Source organism: Phyllostomus discolor, chromosome 13, assembly GCF_004126475.2.
Source record: "Phyllostomus discolor isolate MPI-MPIP mPhyDis1 chromosome 13, mPhyDis1.pri.v3, whole genome shotgun sequence".
Taxonomy (NCBI): Eukaryota; Metazoa; Chordata; class Mammalia; order Chiroptera; family Phyllostomidae; genus Phyllostomus; species Phyllostomus discolor.
In genome coordinates this window covers 41,174,772-41,196,225 of record NC_040915.2, presented here as the reverse complement: position 1 = coordinate 41,196,225, position 21,454 = coordinate 41,174,772, and the positions used below count along the sequence as shown (strand labels likewise).

Here is a 21,454-nt window from a genome sequence, read left to right as displayed (position 1 = left end):
TGGGGCAAAAGGGACAGAAGGACTTGGGAACTGAAAACAAGTGTGGACACTTGTTTACAAACGTTCTGCTGATGAAGTGCCTATATGCACACGAGGTTCAGCAGTTCTGACACGTTCCTCAGAAGAAAAGACATATGTTAAAACTCTCCATTTCTACCCATTACAGTGAGTAATTTCGGGTCAGTACTGCCTATTCTTACGGTATAATGGAGAAGAAATTTTCGTTCTTTCTTTTGCAAGGAAGGGAGTCCTTCCTTTTGTTGAATCACACGGGAACGATTCTAGATAATTAAATGCTTACATCTCTCTCGCCACCCCCAGCTTGTATCCCAGGTAGAGTAATTTCCCCCTTTAAAATAGTAAGTTCTTGACAAATGCTTTCTATTGTGTTATTGGACAATATGAGATCATTGTTGATTTTCTTGGGTGTGATTACCGTGGTTACGTAGGAAAATGTTTTTTTAGAGATAATACTACTTAGGGATGAGATGTCATCATTGTTACAATATTCTTTAAAATGTTTTTAGTTAAAGAATAATATGAGGCTATCATTACATCTATAATTAGTGGGTACTTATGCATTGATGGTGTTATCCTGCATACTGTATGCTTGTGATTGCTATAATAAGGAAAAAATACTTCCCATGGTGAATTGTCTTGAATGTAATGAATGGTTTTGGGGGAAAGCTCTTCATTTATGAGCTCACAGATACATCCATAACACAGCACCACCTTTAAATAAAATACAAGGTTGTTTCAGTCACTTATATGTTACCATAGCTAACATATAAGTGACTTAGTTACCATAACTAAGCAGTTCATATTTAATCAGTAATCTTGAATATGGCTGTTTACACGAATCTCATTTTGTTATATATAGTACTGTTTTAAAAAAAATTGAAGTATAATCAACAAGAAACATTTTATTAGTTTCAGGTATACAACATATTGTTTCAGTATTTACTTGTGTTCCAAAAGGATCACTACAGTAAGTCTAGTTACATTCATCACCATACAGTTACAATTTTTTTTCATATGACAGGGACATTTAAGATATTTTCTCTTACCAACTTTCAGTTATGCAATACAGTATTGTTATCTACACTCACTTTGCTATATATTACATTCCCATGACTTACTTTATAACCAGAAATTTTTACCTTTTAACTTCTTCCATCCATTTCAACCATCCCCCAAACCCTGTCTCTGGCAACCACCAATCAGTCCTCTGCACCTTTGAAGTTCATTTATGTTTTTTTGGATTCTATGTATTAGTGAAATCGTATGGTATTTGTTTTTCTCTGACTTATTTCACTTAGTATAATACCCTCTATGTCCATATTGTTGCAAATGGCAAGCTTTCATTCTTTTTCATAGCTATTAATCCATTGTATGTACATGTGTGTAGACATTTATCATATATATACAGTACTCTTAAGTTTCTGCTCACAAATCATTCAATAACTCAGTGTATGTAACTGAATCTTCAATTTGAAGATGCAGGGGGGCCACATGAGTGGCCATAACTTTCTTGCAGTTTTCTTTTGTGTCACTTTGTGGTATCATTGGTAATTTTATGGTGGCGATAAGTTTTTCTGCAACCTGGTGGTAGGCCAACAGTGATTATTCCTTTTTACAAACTGCCAGGTCTGCAGTGTAGCTTTGGGCATTGCTCTTGGAAGCTTAATAAGCTTCAGCCCTGCTTATCTAGTCCATTTCTCAGCCTCACAAAAAACAAATAATTTGTGGGTGAAGGAAGGCATTCTGCTGATTGTAACAATGAAATTATTAAATGAATTTAAAATGTAGTGACTAAATGGTGAGTCGCTGAAAGAGGATAAGGTTTTTATGTTCACATCATGTCACTGGGCAAAGGGGCCGGGTTAAGGGTAGTTGGAGGGGATTTTGTGTGTGCAGATAAGAAATTTCCCAACATGGGCAAAAGGTGCAATCAAAGCAGCAGTCAGGTTTCTCCTGAGTCCTGAGTCAGGACCACAGCTCTGGCTGCACGCATGATTACCAGTAAGTAAAGTACTAGGTGGAAAAGTGGTAATATAATTTTTTCCTATAAAAACTTATTATTCTGTAGCCCATAAAAAAACCTCCCCAATTCCAACCCTGGCTGGTGTGACTCAGTGGATTGAGTGCTGGCCTGTGAATTGAAAGGTCACCGGTTCAATTCCCAGTCAGGGCATATGCCTGTGCTGGGGCCAGATCCTGGGTTGGGGGCGTGTGAGAGGCAACTGATATCCCTCACAGACTGATGTTTCGCTCCCTGTTTTCCTCCCTCCCTTCCCCTCTCTAAAAGTAAATAAATAAAATCTTTAAAAAGAAAATCTCCTCAATTCCTGTATCTGTGGAAATACCAGGTAATGAAATTAGGGGACATATTTGTTAAGATGTAAGCAAAAATAAAATCCCGTTGCTGAAAGGCAAATGGCGTCAATGACGACTGGAATTGCAGCCACGAAGAAAGGAAGATGCAGGTGGAGCCGCAACCTAACCTCAGCAGTACAGTGAATGTGCTGAGTCCTTTTCCTCGGTGCTATTCAGACTGTATTTCGCATGCAACCAATTTTGTTTAAAACATCAACCTATTTGTTTAACTGATAGTAAGCCTTGTTCTATAGCCAACATTATATAAAAACAAGAAAACATCTGCTAGTTAAATACATTCTTTAGTCAATGGACAATCATGAAAAATGGACAGACCATACCTCAAAGGACATCACTGGGACTTTTTTCTGCACACTCATTTTTCTGCCTCTCTCTGCTTCATTTTAGGTCTTGGAATCCTTTATCCTGAAGACAGGGTCTCTGTACAAGTAGGGAGGATGACCAAGCGCTGCCCCACTTTCCAGTTTTCAAATCCAAAGGGAGGCCACTGCTCTCCAGGACCCGTTTTATACAGTCTTGGTGAATACACTTGAGCCACACATGCTCAGAACCTGGGCACTCACTGTGTCCGGAAGGACAGAACATGGCTTTGGTCAGTAAGTCAGACAATCACACTCACAAGAAGGAGAGGTGGGCTGTGATTCATGGGCCCAGAACAGGATGGATCAGACACCGTAAGACCACTCCAAGGTCCTGTTTTAATTTTAAAGATTGGGAAACTGGAGACCCAAAAAGCTTTATCTGTCAAAGACTACACAGTAGTAAAATAATTAGTAATGCAAATGAGACATGCCTCTTGTGCTTCTGACTTTTCCAGACCCTCAGTCCTTTCGGGCTTTAGTCTGTGGAATAATGTAAATGTACGAGTTTTGAGCTACTTGGAGAAAATAGCTGTTTTAAACAGGGATGACTACAGAGTAATTAATAGTAGTATCATAAAGAGTGCTTCACTTTTAGGGAGATAGGGGGATTCAAACCCAACTCTGCCACTTGGTAGCCGAGTGACCTTGGTGTATCAAAGCACCTCAGAGTTAGTACTGAGCTAAAAGCTTTAAAAAAAGTAAAGCACTAAGCACAGAGCTTAATGTAGCACAAGCACCCCCACCCCACACACAGAAAGATGCCACTGCATTAACAAATGCCAGAGTTTGTGAGTTCTCATTCCCTCCATCAGAAACCCTGTCAACAAGGCAACAACATGCAGTTTAACACCCACACTCAGGCACTGATCAAAGCTGGGAACTGGCCGTGTGTGTGCCAGTGAGGTGGAAGGCATTCAGACAAAATGAAAGCCAAGGACAACTGCGTGTCCCATCGGCGGAGCCCTGGGCCTGGGAATGTGGGTTCCCACTGCCACTAAGTGATCTTTGGCAAGATACTGCCCACCTGTTTGAGTCTTGAGTTAGGTAATACCGATGGGCATTTCCAACTGTTAACTGTCTGCAGTCCCACCCAGACCCTTGTCTTCAGAAGGCACAGCATGCATGCAGCTGCACTTACACATGGTGCCTCTTCTCTACTTTTTTGGAAATTATATTCATAGCACAGCTAAGCTGTGAGGACTCTACTCTTTTAAGCCTCGGACAGTTAAGGGAGTCCCCAAGTTTAGTTTGCAAAAAAGCAGTTTTCCCTCTGCCCAAATGCCAGACCCCAGCTAGGTGAGTGAAGGGCTTGGTGGCATGTTAATACCACCAATAAAAATGGAGTCAGGAGGAGCTTTTCACTGGATGTTTAGGTGTATCTGATCATACGTGCTGGAAGCTGGCGGGGGTTCAGGTTAGGTTTGGGAGACCGAGCTGGGATGGAAGCCAGAGTTTATTGTTCATAATGATCACACTCAATCATGTTCACTCACCAAACCGTTTACTCAGTAAACATGTGGGCACACAGGGAAGTGTCAGCAATAGGTCTGACCAGGGCAGCCCCCAGACCCCGAGGTGCAGTGTTGGTGGGAACTAATGTCGGCAGCTAACAGAGATTGTGCGTCCCTGAAAGAACAGCAACCTGACCTTTGTCTTTAGTTGTTGACCCCATCCCTGTATGGGAAGCACAGCTGGACCCAGATCTCAGACATCATCACGTGACACATTCTGCTTCTTGACATTACACACAAGAGGATAAATGTATGGAACTTGCTTACACCCTTGGAGCTGGCCTGTGTTTGCAGTCTGGGGTAAACCCGCATGGCCATCTGGGGTTGAAATGCTCCCCTGTCCCATAATCGTAGCCAATGCCAACCCGCTTCCCACATCTTTGTGTGACTCTGAGCTTGATTTCTTTTAAATAAATAATTTTCCATGATAGGAATGCTTCAGATGAGAAACTCAAGTTACAAATGTCACTTATATGTCTCTCTTCCTATCATCTCAGCAGTGACTGCTTTTATAGCTACCTTCTCTTTGTTGAGCACCTTTAACATTCTACATGTTGATAAATACCTAAATAGAATGATTTAGGTATTAAGTAAATTTGTTGCTCTGTGTTTATTTAATCTTAGAATTCTATAAGCAAGCCTTAGCGACAAGATGCCAACAGTACCTGGATACAGTGAGTACTGACTGACCCAAACTGCAAAGACCCCACAAAGAAGAGAAAGAACGATCAGATGGCACCCCAAACCCACAGATTTGGCCTCAGGACAAACTGACTACATTTAAGGTCCACAAGGTGATGGAAGGAAACAGCAATGTAGGGGAAAGCACTTTTAGTGGTAATTCAGTTGCATTTCATTCTTTTGAGCTGCTGCACAGCCTGCTTCTAAGTTGCAGACAGACATCATGAGATAAATAAAATGTCCTAAGATAATGAGAGTGAGAATAGCTTCTCCCTTCACCATGTGGTGTAAAGGGGGTGGGAAGGATCCTGATGGTGGGAACCACTTTATTATCATGCATAGATCACACAGCACTGTGGCAGCGAAATGGTCACAGGGGGCTGTCACCACACTATTCCAACTAGGCCCAAGCCTCAGGATTTTTTTCACTTGCTGGCTGATCCCATAATCTCGGGGCCAGAGTGATACCAAATTGGATTAACCCAGACAGTGTTGTGAATGGTGCCTCCCAGACTTACACAAAATGGAAAACCTGCATGAGAAGCTCCTTCAACGCGCAGATTAAGATGCAGAACCAACTGGAAGAGAAGACACTACTGTGCGTGTAGCTGGATGGCAGTTCTCTCGCTTCCAACGAGGCTTGTGAGCTGGTGAGAGGAGGCAGGTGAGATGGCTGAAAGGTGTCTGACTCGGATGGGACGGTGCTGTCGGCGCCAGGCCTCTGTTGCATCCACACTCACTGGGCCTCACAAGGTGGTGAGGGCAGCAGGTCGGGTTTGATCTGAGCAATGGTGATGTTCTGACATAGTTTGTGATGGGAACTGGTGTGGAGCCTTTGGGGAGATTCTCCAAAGTAACTGTGACTACAGAAATGAAAATCTTGTCTGTGGTTACAGACTGCATGCATTGTACAGAATAAGAACAGCAGAATATGGAATGAGGATGTTTAATTGCACAGCACAGTTTTTAAAAATGAGTACTGGGAAGTACAGTCCATCGCTCCTTCCTTTCTTCACTCAGTCGTAGGTTGTCATTTTTTCTTACACGTACATAATTAACATACTAACTGCTTTCTTGTCAGTTGTTTGGCTAACCCAGAGGTAGCATGAGATGTTATAAATATTTTGGTGATATTACTGAAGAAGGGTAACAGTGGCCAGACCACCTGCATATGTAGCAGATGGCAACCTTCTGAGCATTTCTGTTTATAACTAAAACCACTTTGATATTTGTTGTAATTTTTACTGAGTTGTTAAAACACAAAATATTGATATTTAATGAGGAAAAGCTTGATAGATGTCCATCTGTTCCCCGTGAGACACAAATACTAGTAACTGATGCTCATCATTAAACACATGTACTCAGAATACTAGCTGAAGAACATTTCATAAAGGGACTATTTACAGCGTGTTCAGAATTAAGGAAACTGACCAGGTGAAGCAGTGAGAAGCAGTGATCACCCTTAAGTCTGAAGAGCAAGGAGAGGGACGTCCCAAACTAAAGCTGAGGCTCCCACTGGGAGCTGCAGTGACACAGGGAGAGATGCTGCCAAACTGTGCGCCAGCAGGAGAGACAAGCAAACACTCCAGCCTCTGCCTCCCACCGGCTCATGTCATACAAGTACCTCCCATGTTCGACCTAAGCAGAAACCCTAGCCAAGCAGTCCCTGGGGGACAGCCCTTGGGACGCAGAGCGGAGAAGAAAATGGATAGGAGACACAGAGAACAGTAGGCACATGTACAGATCCACAGCACATAGAACAACTTCGTGCAGCTGCTGCAAACACAAGTCACACTGAGCCTCGAGCAAACAGGTTTCTGGTTCAGGCAATGCAGTCTATTCAGCTGTTTTTAAAGGTTCCTACTTACACACCATTGTGGTCACTTCTAAGTAGATCATAACCTAAAATACACTGTCATTGCTGTGGCTATAAGCAGGACCATTACCTTTTATTTATTTACTTTTAAAGATTTTATTTCTTTTTAGAGGGGGAGGGAGGGAGAAAGAGGGAGAGAAACATCGACACACAGGAGATACATTGATCAGTTGCCTCTCCTACACCCGCTACTGGGGACCCAGCCCACAACCCAGGCATGTGCTCTGACTGGAATCAAGCCGGCAAACCTTTTTTGTTCGCAGGCCAACAATTGATTGAACCACACCAGCAAAGGCAGGGCTGTTACCTTTTAAGATTTTAAAATAAGAAATATATCTTTTATATTTATCCACATATTCACCGTTTCTAGAACTCTTCCCTTCCTCCTGCAGATCCAGATTTCCACTGTTATTTTTCTGCTGACCAAAACCATTTTCTAATGTTTCTTGAAGGCAGGTCTGCCAGATATAAATTCTCTTTGATTTTGTTTTTCTGAAAATTCTTTTTTTGCTTTCATCTTTGATGGGTAATAGAACTCTACTGTAGGTTTTTTCGTGCCCTCAGTAATTTACAGATGTGACTCCACTGTCTTCTACCTTGCATAGTTTCTGACTGGAAGTTTGCTGTCACCCTTCATGTCTTCTTTTTCCTTCAGGTTCTTAACTATTGTTCACACAGGTTTTCATTCAATTGACATGGTGTCATTGCATGATTTTGTTTTGTTTTGTTTTGTGTTTCTGAGCTTCTTGAATATGTGGAGATACACTTTTCATGTATGTGGAATTCTTTCAGCTACTACTTATTCAGACACTTTCTTTTGTGTCTTCTCTCTTCCCTCCTGGGACTCCAGTCCCTCTATGTTACACACTGTAGCCAACTCCCCGTTCTCTTCCCTCTGTCTTTTCTCTCTGGGTACATCATTTGGATAGTTTTTGTTTTTTACTCTTCAAGCTCATTATTTTTTGTGTTTCTGTGTTTAATCTGTTATTAATTACACCATTTATGTTTAAATTTTAAGATGTTATTCTCATCCCAAGAAGTACCATTTGGGCTTTAAAAATATATCTTCCACTTCAAGTTTCATCAGATTCATGTTTTCCTCTATATAATAGCTATACGAACATCTTTGTGTACTAATTCCAACCACTTCAGTATTTTCTAGGTCTCTTTCTACTGATCTCTACTTGTTACCAGTCCCATTTTCCTACTATTTTGCATGCCAGTATGCTTTTGGATGCCAGACACTGTGGGCCCAGAGTAGCTTTGAATCTAGCATTAGTCACTGTCACCACTGAGGCAGCAGGCTGCTGGGGATTCTGTATGGTGCACTGTGCATTAAAACTTGTTTCCACTCTGGCTGGTGGGAACTGTTCCTAGCCCGGCACTGAATTCTAGGAACTGTTCAGCCTCCTTCTCTCTGTCCTACTTTATCTGGTTTCAGGAAGTTTCTTTTCACAGATATGCAAATTGATACTAAGTCTAAAGGCTCCAGGGGATGCCTTGTAGATTTCTGCAGTCCTCTCCCTAAGAAGTTCCCTCTTTTCCAGTACTTCCCCTTGCAAATTCTAGCTATGGTGGCTTCCCCAAGTGCCAATTCAGCAGCTCTACTCAATTCAGCACTATCGTGTCTGTTACCTTCCCTGAACTGCAGCCTGGAAACTGCCACCACTTTGTCCTCCTCCTACCACAGGTCACAAACCTGTGCTTGTCATGTCTAAAAACCATTATTTGATATATACTGTACAGGGGTTTTTTTAGCCATTTAAAGCAAGAGAGTTCATCTATTCCTTGCTCTACCACCATGGCAGAAAGAAGTCTTCACACTTAAAACACACCTACCATTGAAAAATGACCATCTTTTATATAATTTGTATGCAACAAACACAACCTCTTTATAGTATTATTTCAATAGGATCATGCTTACAAACCCCTCAGATTATTAGGACTCCTCCTCCACATGAAATCTCTAATACTCAGTATTCCCCTATGCACACATTCTCTACTATGCTGAGAGTTATCCTCACTTGCTGTCCTTCACTTGCTATGACTATACAGTTTTTCTCCTGTTCAGGTCTTCTAAATATTTAATGAGCTTTCATTTTTAATCAAAAGGTTCTGTACTATCACAATATTGATAGATAACTCATCAATGTGTAATAAATTGTGTCTTCTGGGAGAAGGCTTTCTTATAGTGTCTACCAAAAAATGTCCTCTTTCTGAATTCTGTTTAGTGACACTTGCCTTTCCAATAAAACTTTTTCTAACAGTCACTGCATTGATAGGGTTCCTCTCCTGTGTGTCCTCAGAAATATCAGGAGGCAAAGTGTCTGCTAGCAGGCCTTCCACACTCACTGCACTCATGTGCTTTCTACCTGACATGATTTCTCTGGTGGATCATGAGCTGTGACTTCCTGTTGAAAGTAGCCCCACACTCATTGCACCCACAGTATTTATCTCCTGTATGAAGTCTCTGATGCCTCATAAGATGTGACTTTCTAGTGAAAGACTTCCCACACTCACCACATTTATAGGGTCTCTCTCCTGTATGAATTCTCTGATGTATGATCAGCTGTGCCTTCTCAAAGAAAGCTTTTGCACAATCACTGCATCCATAGGCTTTCTCTCCTGTGTGATTTCTCTGGTGTTTAATGAGCTGCACTTTCTGAACAAAGGCTTTTCCACACTCGCTGCATGAATAGGGTTTCTCCCCTGTATGTATTCTCTGGTGCCTAAGAAGCTGCGGCTTCCAGGCAAAAGCTTTCCTACATTCACTACATTCAAAGGGTTTTTCTCCAGTATGGGTTCTCTGATGGTGAATGAGACTTGATTTCTCACTGAACGTTTTCCCACACTCACTGCATTCATAGGGCTTCTCACCTGTGTGAGTTCTCTGATGGGATATCAGGCTGGACTTCTGGGTGAAGGCTTTCCCACATTCACTGCATTCAAAAGGTTTCTCTCCAGTGTGAGTTCTCTGATGTGTAAGCAGCTGTGACTTCCCAAAGAAGGTTTTCCCACATTCCACACACGCATAGGGCTTGTCTCCTAAGTGAAGCTTCTGATGTCGAATTAGCTCTGACTTCTTAAAGAAGGCTTCCTCACAGTCACTGCACTGGTAGTTCTTCTCTCCTGTGTGAGTTACCTGATGTCTGATAAGTTGTGGTTTTCTGATGAAGGCTTCACCACATTCACTGCATTCATAGGGTTTCTCCCCTGTGTGAATCCTCTGATGTCTAATGAGGAGTGAGTTCCTGCTGAAGGCTTTTTTACACTCACCACATGCATACGGTTTCTTCCCGGTGTGAGTCCTCTGATGAGTAATGAGCTGAGACTTCCAAAAGAAGGCTTTTCCACAGTCACTGCAGGTGTAGGGTTTCTCTCCGGTGTGCGTCCTCCGATGTGCAATGAGCTTTAGGTTCTGGGAGAAAGCTTTCCCACAGTCACTGCATTCATAAGGCTTCTCTGTTGTATGGGTTCTCTGGTGTCTTTTAAGCTGTGACTTCCTGCTGAAGGCTTTCCCACACTCATTGCAGCCATAGGGCTTCTCCCCCGTGTGTGTTCTCTGATGTAAAATGAGCAGTGACTTCCTACTGAAAGCTTTTGGACATTCACCACACCCATATGGTTTTTCTCCCGAGTGCGTCCTTTGATGGATAGTGAGCAGGGACTTCTGGGAGAAGGCCTTCCCACACTCACTGCACCCATAGGGCTTCTCTCCTGTGTGAGTTCTCTGATGCACAACAAGCTGTGACTTCTTGTTAAAAACTCGGCCACATTCCATGCACAGATAGACTCCTCTGTGTGTTACATGGTTTGTCATGAGCCATGACTCTTTGCTGCTGCTCTTTCTACATTTATTGCCATCACAGTATTTTATTCCACCATGGGCCCTGTCAGTTTTCATATAGAATAACAGCTTTTTATTGAGCTCAAGTTTCCTTCCTCCACGATTATTTTTATGAAGAAAATCAAGAGGATGATTCAGATTTTTTTCACTGGTGCCACATTTATGGAGTCTCATCCCTAAATGAATGAAGTTAATGCTTGAATGAAATATTTTACCCAAAACATCATGTTCATGGCCTCTCTCCATGCTTTTAAGCTTGTCTCCATTATCTCGGTGCCACATTCTGAGATTATGATCTATCCAGAGTTCTTCTAAAAAGGAAAAAAATGAACCATACTGTGTAAATCCCCCCCGGGATTATGCTTATTATACAAAACTTATGAAATGGAGCCTAGGATCCCAGTCCCCACTGTGCCCCACCTCCCACCAACAAAATCTCCCAAATACAATGTCTACCTATTAGGCATTAAATTTTTTAACAAAAATTGAAAATAGATATTAAAAATTACAATTGTTTATAATCACAAAATTTTAAATAAGGAACGATGAAAGATATTCAAGGAACAGTGATCATAAGGTAAAAAAGACTGGAGCAATTTCTAATGAAATACTAGGGCGGTTAATTTACTTAAACGTGGTAGTAGCAGAAGATCAGGGAGGAAAACAGGTGAACATCCACTATCAGAAGCCTTACAATATAGGGAAGGCTGAGAATAACAAGTCCAAAGAGAGGAATATTACACATATTGTTAAATGCTTTAAAGGAAGAAATACTGAATACAATGCACAGTAAATGTAGGATATCAACTTTACATGAAAGATTAGAAATACTAGTTTTCTGTATTATCATTACATTACAAAAATATTTTCATTCAAGATCATGACCTGAATCACTGATATCAGTAAGTGTACCATCCATAGAGCTACTTCTTGGAATTATCCAAGAGTTCTTCAGAGCTCAGCATCAACATTTTTATTTAGGTTTCTTGACATTTTAACTGAATCTATAATCTATTATAAATTGAATCTATAACCTATTATGTATTGAATCTATATATAATGCTATCAATGGAAACTATTCCAAACCACAAGAATCTTTACATAACATTAAGATAGAATAGGTACAATTACCTGTAATTTCCATAATATGACCATATATTGACTACTTTAAAGTGATGTTTTCTTTCCAAATTATAAAAGAAAGATTAGGAAAGTTACAGAGGTAGTAAAAGTGAGCTGTGGAAGACACAGGCCAAGGAAACCAGTTAGAGACCAAAGAAGGGCACTCGGAGCCCAGGAGAGGGAAAGGCAAAGGTAGCAGGCAGGCCTGCAGAGAAGACGAGGCAGGGATGGGACAGGCTGGGTGTGCTCCAGAGAGGGAGAGTGCTGAAATGATCTTTTGAAGGTTTGTTTACGTTAGAATGAGGTTCTTCATTAGCAGTTGTGAAGTAGCATTTCCAGGAAGTACTCTGCAAGATGAAAGATTTGGCAAGATCTCAAAGGTGCTGGAAAAGACAAGAAAAGGGAGGCTCCCCTGGAGCCTCCAGAAGGGGCCTCAGCCTGTCCAGAACGTGGTGTGAAGCCCGTGACACTCTCTCTGACTTCCAGAAGTGAATGACAAAGGAACTGAGCTGAACACAGAAAAAGAAAGAACAAAGATGCGAAGAAGGGGAAGAAGGACCAGGCTGGAGGGAAGGAGTACCAAGGAAAGGTTGGCTGGAGCTGCATTTTCAGTTGGCTTCCAGAGCTTTATGACTTGAGCAGCTGGACCGCAAAGGGTTCTGAGTAGGTGTTAAAACCCCCATTTAGAGACGAGAAAATTCAGGTTCTAGGTGTTTATGTTACTTCGCCAAATAAACTCAGACTGACATGCAGGCAAAGAAACAGGAAGGAGATCACCCAAATTCAGCGTGCAAACTGCTGTATAAATATGGCTTTGACTGCGACTGGTTTTTGAATAGGTAGGTGCTGAATTTTTTTTTTTTTAAGTTTTATCATATATATATTTTTTAAGATTTATTATTTTCTGAGGGGGGAAGGGAGGGAAAGGGAGAGGGAGAGAAATATCAGTGTGTGGTTGCCTCTCACATGGCCCCCACTGGGGTCCTGGCCCACAACCTAGACATGTGCCCTGACTAGAAATCAAACCGGTGACCCTTTGGTTTGCAGCCTGTGCTCAATCCACTGAGCTATACCAGCCAGGTGAATTTTTCTTTTCAAAAATATTAATAAGGACTTCAGGTCAACATGCCAGTATAGGCAGACAGGGGTCTCCTCTTTGCAAAGCCACATCAAAATTACAACTAAAATATAGAACAGCCATCACTCAGAACCATCAGAAATCGAGTTGAATGGAAGTCTGACAACTATGGAATTCAAGAAACCACACCCATCCACACTGGTAGGAGGGGTGTAGAGGTGGAACGGTCTGGTCCCACACCCACATGTAGAAGATAAAAATTTAGGAGGGATATCTCAGGAGTGAGGAGTCCCAGCCCCTCACCAGGGTCCCCAGCCCAGGGTTCCAGTGCTAGGGAGATAAGCCCCCATAACTTCTGGCTGCAGAAACCAGTGGGAACTGAGTTGGTGAAAAACTTCTGGAGCCTGAAGCAGTTCCTCTTAAAGAACCCACACACGAACTTAGACTCACTCCTCTGAGCTCCAACACCAGGGTAGCAGCTTGAAAGGCACCAGTGGCCTACAGTGAGGAACTGAAGTGTCTGGCATCAAGGTGGGAGCTGGGGGACAGCTTTCTCCCAGACAGAAAGGAGGGCACAGCCACAGGGTCAGCAAGTGGTGCCATATCTGACACTCCATCAACCTGGCTAACACTGCTCCACTCTGGAGATCCCCTGAGACTCCGCCCCACCCAAGTTGCTTTTCCATATGAATGGCTGGTGTTAGCTCTTACTGCACAACTTCCTAAATCCTTTGAAACAAGCAACAGCCAATCTCAGGGAGCCCTCACAGCTCCTATACTTCTTGTTAAGTGGCCCCAGGCCTGGCACTAGCAGCAGCCAGCCTAGATTCACAGCTTGGCTTTGCCTGGGAATCTCCAAGCCCAGCACAAGTAGCAGCCTTCTTAGATTGCTTTATAGCTCAGGAAAGGTGACCCCAGGCAGAACACAGGTGGGGGCTGACCTTGGCCTGCATCATCTGGGAAACCCCAGGGCCCCGAGCACCCAGTGGACAGCTACAGACCACATGGGAGCACCACCACTCAGCCCCTGCACAGCTGATCCTCCGCAGAGAGCGGAGGTTGGTGGTCAGTGGTCAGTGGTCATAGCCAATCCCTGCTGAAAGTATGGGCACACTAATAAATACCTTTTTATTTCCATTACAGTACTTATCAAATAGGTAATCATCTTTGTGCCTCTCACACTAGAATGTACACCCTGAGGGTGGGGAACGGTTTTGCATTTGTCAGTGTGATAGGGGACTCAAGACCTGGAAAATTTTAGCTTACGGTAAAAAGCTGTAAGCCTAGCACGTAATGTGTATGTTAAGCTTTTGTTTCAATAACTACAGATAAGGCCCATCCTGGCTCCTGGGAAAAGCAGCTGACCTCCTGGGGCATTGGCTAGAGATTACCACCTGGGGACAAGTTGGAGGCATCCGGGCCTTTTGTGTGACCGCCCGCCCCCCCCCCCCCCCCCCCCAGCTAACAGCCTGCCGAGAACAGAAATCCTGCTGCTTCACTACTAATCCTCCCTGAATTTCAAAGCCCTTACTGCACCTTGTTTGTCCTCCCCACCCCCTTATAAAAGAGCTGGCCACGAAACAGAAGGGAAGAGGATTTGTTAGGGTATGAACCTGCCATCTTCTCATATCACCGGCCATCTGAATAAAACACCCATAGAAGATCCAATCGCTGTCATTGCTTATTGGATTTGGTAGTGACAGGCAGCCTGAACACCGGTGTCTTTTACAGTTTCAGGTGGTATGCCCCCGCTACGTGGACACAGCCCTCAGTACTTGAGGACGGATACAGTTCACCTCCCACTGAACTCCTGATGCAGTTTGTTTCTGCTTAACCTTGATAATAAACTTTGCATTTTAACACAAGTGTTTTAAGGTTAAGTACTGAATATTTTATACTTTTGAATTTTCTTCTAAATTAAAATTCTCTGTTCCCTCAAGGTTATTTAATGACTCACATTTTCTCTTAAATCCTCTCATTCCACATGATAGCAGTGTTCTGAATTAACAGGAGAACATAAAATCTATCTTCACAGCTTTTCCAAACTGCACAAAGCCAGACTTAATCATCCATGAACGGTGCATGGACGTTTGTAATCTGAAACACTTGCCACAGTGAGATTAAACACTCGCTTAGGCAAAAACCTTGGTACTAAATAAATATTCAATGAATAAGAAAGTTGCTGCCTTACCTCACCCCAGAACTACCAAGTAATGAAATACTTAATAATTATGTACCACACATTCCACAGAGAACAGGGAAGTTACTTGCCATCTTTCTATGTGGAAACACAGTAAGGCCTCCCTGCTTAGGGAATTCCACACAATGTCTGGTCAGGCCCAGGTTCCTATAAAACAGGGCTGAATGGGCGGAGATTTCAGAAAAGGCTGAGACAAGGACACTCACTGTAGGTGGAGAAGGAGCTCAGACTGCAGAGGAACAGTTCTGAGTGGGGAAACCATAGTGCACTTGAGGCCCTCACGCAGAGAAAACGTATGGAAGACACCGAGGAAGAAACAGTTCCAGTGCAGTTGACCGCGATCTTCGGGCACAGAAAGCACACTGGAGAGGGAAGACGTTGCCATATATGAGGCTCTTCGACACAAATGGAGTTTAAACATCCCAGCAGGTAACGGGCTTACACCCAGCAGACTGCTTGATGGGATGAAGAGAAGCTTTAGAGAAGTGAGACATCAAGTCACCACAAAGGTGCACTGGAAGCTGACCGTCACGTACAAGTCTGCACAGAGGCCAGGAAGCGCGAACCTCACTCTTGAAGGTATCCAGTTTGTGTCCCGCGGTCAGGAGTCACCTACCCTCTGTGGGTTTAAAACAAAATCTGACAAAATCAAAGGAGAAAAGAAAAATAATAAAGGAAACTCAAAGGTCATCAGTGTCACCTAACATGAGAAAAACCTTTGAACTCATTGAGAGGAGTGGAGCCTGGCCAGGCAGGTTGGAGTGGGGCAGGAGAGCAGGAGATGGAGGCCGCGGAGGCCGGAACAAGAGCCTGGCCCACGGAAGCGAGGGCCTGAAAGACTGGCCGCTGATGGGGAAAACAGGGTGCATCTCATCATCGACCGCACACAGGACACACCCTGACGTGGGGACCAGGACTTAGAGCACTTTCCAAGTCACGCAGAACGATGTCACCAGTCCTGAGTCGCCTCTAAAGACTCAAGGACTTTAAACAATTTTATAAGTAACATTTCAAGAGTGCCAACCTGTCATCTGAAACCTGTGATTTAACTTCCGCGGTATGCCGCACACCTGATTATTTCTCACCTGAGAAGTGGTGACTTACTATTTCTTCGTTTACTGTCCAGGGCTCTTGCTCCAGCTTGAAAACGGCATCAGGTTTGACACTTTGATGACCTGTTGGTTGGAAACACAGAGGACTTGGCCGCCATTGCATGGGTGGAGGTGTTCTTAAATGTGAAGAATATTTTACTACAAAGGCTACAAAATAAAGCCAGTGAATGAGAATCTCTAAATTTGGTAGATAAATCAAAAGAATCTTTGACGTCTGAAACTTAAATCCCAAACCAGTAACCCCTTCGAGGCCCCCAGTCACTGGCACACACTGCGCACGTAAGAATGCTCTTACCCAGGAACACCAGGTTGCTGTAGGTCTCCAACATCACGTCTCGGTACAAGTTCCTCTGGGTAGGATTTAGTAGCCGCCACTCCTCCAATGTGAAGTCCACAGCCACATCCTCAAAAGAAATCTAGAAAAGCATAATCCCTGTTATATCTTCAGTGATTCTCCTGTAGAATGCAGGCTTTCTTCTCCACAGAGGTGGGCAGCCACTTCCACTGAGCAGAGGAGGACAGACGTGACAGCTGTCACCTACAAGAGTAGCTGACAGAAGGACGCACCTCCATCCTGGGAACCTGCTCTTGCTCCCTCTAGGGGACCCAGCTGCCACGCTGGGAGGCAGCCCTTGCAGAAGTCCGGGAGGCAAGGGGCTGAGGCCTGCCCACACCCTCTGTGGGAGCTGCAAGGGGGCCCCTCCTGCTGCAGGCAGAGTTGACTGCAGCCCTTTTCAACATCTTGATTACAGAACCAAACGGGTAAGACGCCAGTAGATTCCTAACCCCCAGAAACCGTCAGATGAGTGTTTTGTGTTTTCAGCCATTAAGGTTTGGGGTAATTTGTTACATAGCAATAGTTATCTTATCCTAATCTTGTATTATACATTGAGAGAGATACAGAAATGTTATTAAAATATTTGTCATTATGCCCTGGTTGGTGTGGCTCAGTGGATTAAGTGCTGGCCTGCAAACCAAAGGGTCACCAGTTTGATTCCCAGTCAGGGCACATGCCTGGGTTGTCAGCCAGGTCCCCAGTAGGGGGCGCGTGAGAGACAACCACACACACATTGATGCTTCTCTCCCTCTTTTTCTCCCTCCCTTCCCCTCTCTCCAAAAATAAATAAAATCTTTAAATAAATAGATAAAATATTTATCATTACGAATCCATTCATCTATATCCATTTAATAAGAAGTTGAAATAGTTTGTCTTCAAGCACTGTTTCTCAAGGAAGGTGCCACTGGTATTTGGGAACGGTTCTTAGTTGAGCGCAGTGCCCCATGCAGTGGGAGCCCTTCAGCCAGCCCGGCCTCTTCCTGCGGAAGGCCAGTACCATTTCTCAGCCACTGTCAGACCCAAGTCCCATCTATGCATCGAAGACACACTCCTCCCCCAGGGTGGTTCTGCTCCCAAGGAGGACAACGAGCTAGCTCCTTTAGATATCTCCTAGATTACAGAGATTGAGCACTTAAGGGTTCTGGAACTGTAACAGATGCTAGAAATAAAAAGATGAGTAAGAAAAAAATCACGTTTTCAAATACTTTGTCTTTTCGAGCCAGAGGCAATAGTGTTATAGAAGCCATGAAACAAGGACACACAGGGCATGGGGACAAAGGGCAAAGGAGCTAGAACAGCAAAAATGATTTGGGAAAAAACAAACAAAACAAACGTTGCGGTATTCACATGACCTGATTTCAAGTCTTCCTGTAGAGCCACAGTAGTTTAAACAAGGGGCTATTAGTGAAAGAGTAAACACAAACAAGGGGGTCAAAAAACCCCCAGAATTATCTTCTGGAGAATGGGCCCCTTTAGTACAGGCTTCGCTCGCTAGATCCTAGGTGTGTGTTCTAGGAACCCATCTGTGCCAGCTGGTGTTGTGGTGAGAGGCTGCGTTCAGCTTCAGTGAATTTGTTTTTGAACTCTTTCAAAATACTCGAATTTGCGCATTTCATGATGGGTGATTTACCAGTGCGCCTGCCCACACCATCTGAGTGTTCAGCAGTCTTTGACCAAAAACTGCATGATCCCCCCTGCCCCACCCTCCTATTCATCTGATCTTGCCCTGAGTGACTTTTTTGTTGTTGTTTTCCCAGATGAAAAAAGTCCTCAAAGGGAAACATTTTGTCGGTATGGGAGAGGGAAGACAAAAAACAGCAGAAGTACTCAGCAAGAAGAAGGAACAAACAACGTGAATCAATCGCAAAAACATGATTCCATTAGGTAACATTCTGGAAAAGGAGAGCTGGAGACAGAAGACAGAACAGTTGTTGCCAGGGGTCAGAGATGCAGGAAGGTGAGACGCGGAGTTTGTCTGCAGAGGTGGACTGTGACTGCGATGGGGAGTACGTGAATCACATGTTTTAAAACTCACACGAGGAATCCAGCTGTGGGGTAGAACCAGGACTTTTCAGGCCCATCCGCAGGCAATGACAAAGGCTTTACCTGGCCGGCCTCCAGGGGACACCGTCCTCAGACACAGACCTGCTGGGCAGACCGGGACGGCACTGCAGTCAGGGCCTCAGGACCCTGGCTGGTCATGAACTTGTGCAGCCTCGGTCTCCACATCTGAGGCCTCGCTCAGGTGCCTCGGCCAAGAGCTCCTTACAGGGTGAGGGAGAGGAGGAGCTGAAGTCACTGCTCATCTTGGCTCAGTGCCGGGTACTTTCTTGCTCCCGGACCTCCCACCGCACCCTCCTCCTGACCGAGGACCGTGAAACTGCCGGAGCTCGCTGTCTGCGGATCCCTGGGAAGTGGGCTGACCCCACATCTGTGCTGATGCACCTGACCCCTGCCCTGTGTACTGTGGGCGATGCGTGGGGGCTAGGTGCCTCCTCGGTTAGGCTCTGGCTGCACCATCGAGGTACATGATGAGAGGTTCGGTTACTTTCACCTCAGCCGTTGCTTTAACCAGGTACTTCGACACCTGGCAGCTGGGCATCTGACCTAACTGCACACCAAGAAAGGGGAAAAGTTGGTATTATGCTGCATAGGTTTAGACAACAGAATTTTTTTTAAGAAAGCAAGCTCAGTGGGCAGGAATGGCTTTGAAAGCTGAAGGGACATGAGTCTGTTTCCCGAGTCAGCAAAGTAAGGAAGCAGTGCTGAAGGCAGACACCCTCGTGCCTGGATTTCCCAACAGAAGCAGCAAAAACATTTCTGAGAGAAGTTACAGGGCCACCTGGACGTTTTGTAACCATCACCTCTGCCTGGTGATGCAGGCTCTTTCTTAAAACTAGAATATCGGCAGCATGTGTCCCGCACGCCCCCTGCTGGTTCTCTGAGCACCAGCACTCCGCCGCCTCCAGAGTCATGCCCTTCGCTGGCACTGGGGTCTGGAAGAACCCTTCCATGTGAAGGTGTTGATTATAGGACTGGTGTTTAGGACACCGTCCACAGTGTCAGCGACGTCAACAGCGGTCGACGTGTTTCCTCTCCATGTAACTGTCAGGAAAGGCTTGCTCCGGTGGAGGAGGAACTGCTCTGCCTTTGGGAGCTGCTCCTGCTGCCCCCGTCCCGGCTTCAGGAGCAGCTCAGCAAAGCTCGCAGCTCACCTCTGACGGTGCAGGGCCTCGTTGCTTGTACCCCCGAGTTCCAACTTTAAGGCTGGGTACGATTCTACATCCACTGTGCTTCTTCCACATCCTCCTTCCCAGGTTTACACTCTTCTCTCTGGCTATGATCCAAATATACGTAACCCCCTCCTATTGCTCGTAGAGACTCCTGTAAGCCTCATCACATCCACAGAAGAAAGTTGTGGCGAATAAACAGATAACTCACCTGTGACGTGATCATTTTCTGCTGCTTTGGGGAAGTCTGCCGTTCTGAGCCTTCCCTCTGTCCTGACGCTCTGAGAAAGGCCTCTGTCCAGGGCTGTAAATCGCACCTCCGGCCCTGAGACCTCCGCTTCCTTATCCTGCCTCAGTCATCTTGTTCCTGAGAGCACGGCCTAGAGATGCAGTGGGAATTTTATTTCAGATGGTATAAGTAAATCTCCGTTCTCTCTTACTGGGAACTTGGAGGAGCTGTTTGCTGCGCCCCAATGAGAAGCAGGAGTGAACAGCAGCCACCGCAGGTCTCAGCTGAGCCTGACGCTGCCCTCGGCAGCCCTGGCTCCCACCTGGAAATGCCAACCAAACACACCCAGAGCCTCCCCGCCTTCACACTGCTCTGCAGACACCTCAGCAAAGTCTGAACATACCGTCTTTTTTAAAAAAAGACTTTGTTTACTTTTATGGGGGGGGGGAGAAAGACAGGGACTGTGTGAGAGATACATCAATTGGCTGCCTTTCAAATGCCCCCAACTGGGGACATAGCCTGGAACCCAGGCACATGCCCTGACTGGGAATCAAACCAGCACATTCCTGGGGGCACTTAAATCAAATGATTTGCATAGGTGTGAAATGCAACTAGCTTCTAGATCAAGATGGAGCAGCATGAGGTGCTGGCTCTCCACCCCCAAATCAGCTCTGGGGCAAGAGGGAAGCAGAGGTCAGAGAACTAACATGAATGGCAAGAGCGAGACACAGGCTGTGGTGAAGCTGAGCGCACACCGTGGCAGCCCAGAGTGGACGGCAGTAAGGAGAGGCCGAAGAAAACCTTTGCGTTGCTTCTTTCTTGGCTCCCACTGGGGCAGAGCAGCCCCGACACAGGTCTCCAGGGAGAACGGAGGCAGACCAAAGTGCTGCTGCACCCAGAAGCCAACGAAAAGGCAAGGGCTGCCCAGTGACCTTGGGGCCTGGACTCATCCCCTGCTTCCATCGCTCCCCGGGGAAAATGCTCCACTGGGGCTTCCAAGGACCCCTGACTTCTGACCTGAGGAGCTGCTGGAAGAGGCAGTGGGACTCAGCTGCCCAGTGGTTCCACAGGGACCCACCCCTCTCTTCAAAGGCCTGGCCTCAGCCCTTCCTTGCTGCAAGGTACCAGAGCTTATGTGAGAGTAGCTAACACCTCTAGGAAAATACAAGCTCAGAGGCCTATAAGGGCAACTGTAAATGAAAAATTAAGAAAAAAAACCCTAATTCTCCCTCATGCAAAAAAGGGAAAGAAACTCCCAATACCTATTTAAAGAGCATTTAGTTTAAAAAATCTGTAATTGCAAATCCTTCCCCTGCCCTTTTGAGATGTATGTTAATCTTTTCCAAAGCAACATGAGCCTCGTCCAGTTTAACAGTCCAAGAATGTCAGAGTCTTTCTTCAGGACCTGGAAGCCATCTCTCGGAAGATGGGCTATCTCCCAGTTTCTGGGAGGGCGGGAGCCTCAGCAGCCT

At 44.9% G+C, this 21,454-nt stretch overlaps 1 protein-coding gene and 1 long non-coding RNA gene across 2 annotated transcripts; one reads left to right on the top strand and one right to left on the bottom strand.

The window, feature by feature from the left end:
• Positions 1 to 49: 49 nt before the first annotated feature.
• On the top strand, positions 50 to 19,331 carry LOC118497880. The gene is made up of 2 exons (XR_004900394.1): positions 50 to 179; positions 18,281 to 19,331. It is a non-coding gene; the product is annotated as an uncharacterized LOC118497880 (long non-coding RNA).
• On the bottom strand, positions 2,285 to 20,086 carry ZNF605 (zinc finger protein 605). Its single transcript, XM_036013920.1, has 4 exons — positions 19,965 to 20,086; positions 16,482 to 16,602; positions 16,160 to 16,249; positions 2,285 to 10,985 (listed from the first exon to the last, which is right to left on the bottom strand). The coding sequence occupies exons 1-4, from the start codon at positions 19,977 to 19,979 to the stop codon at positions 9,196 to 9,198; spliced, it is 2,016 nt and encodes a 671-aa protein (XP_035869813.1). The 5' UTR covers positions 19,980 to 20,086; the 3' UTR covers positions 2,285 to 9,195.
• Between the last annotated feature and the right edge of the window lie 1,368 nt (positions 20,087 to 21,454).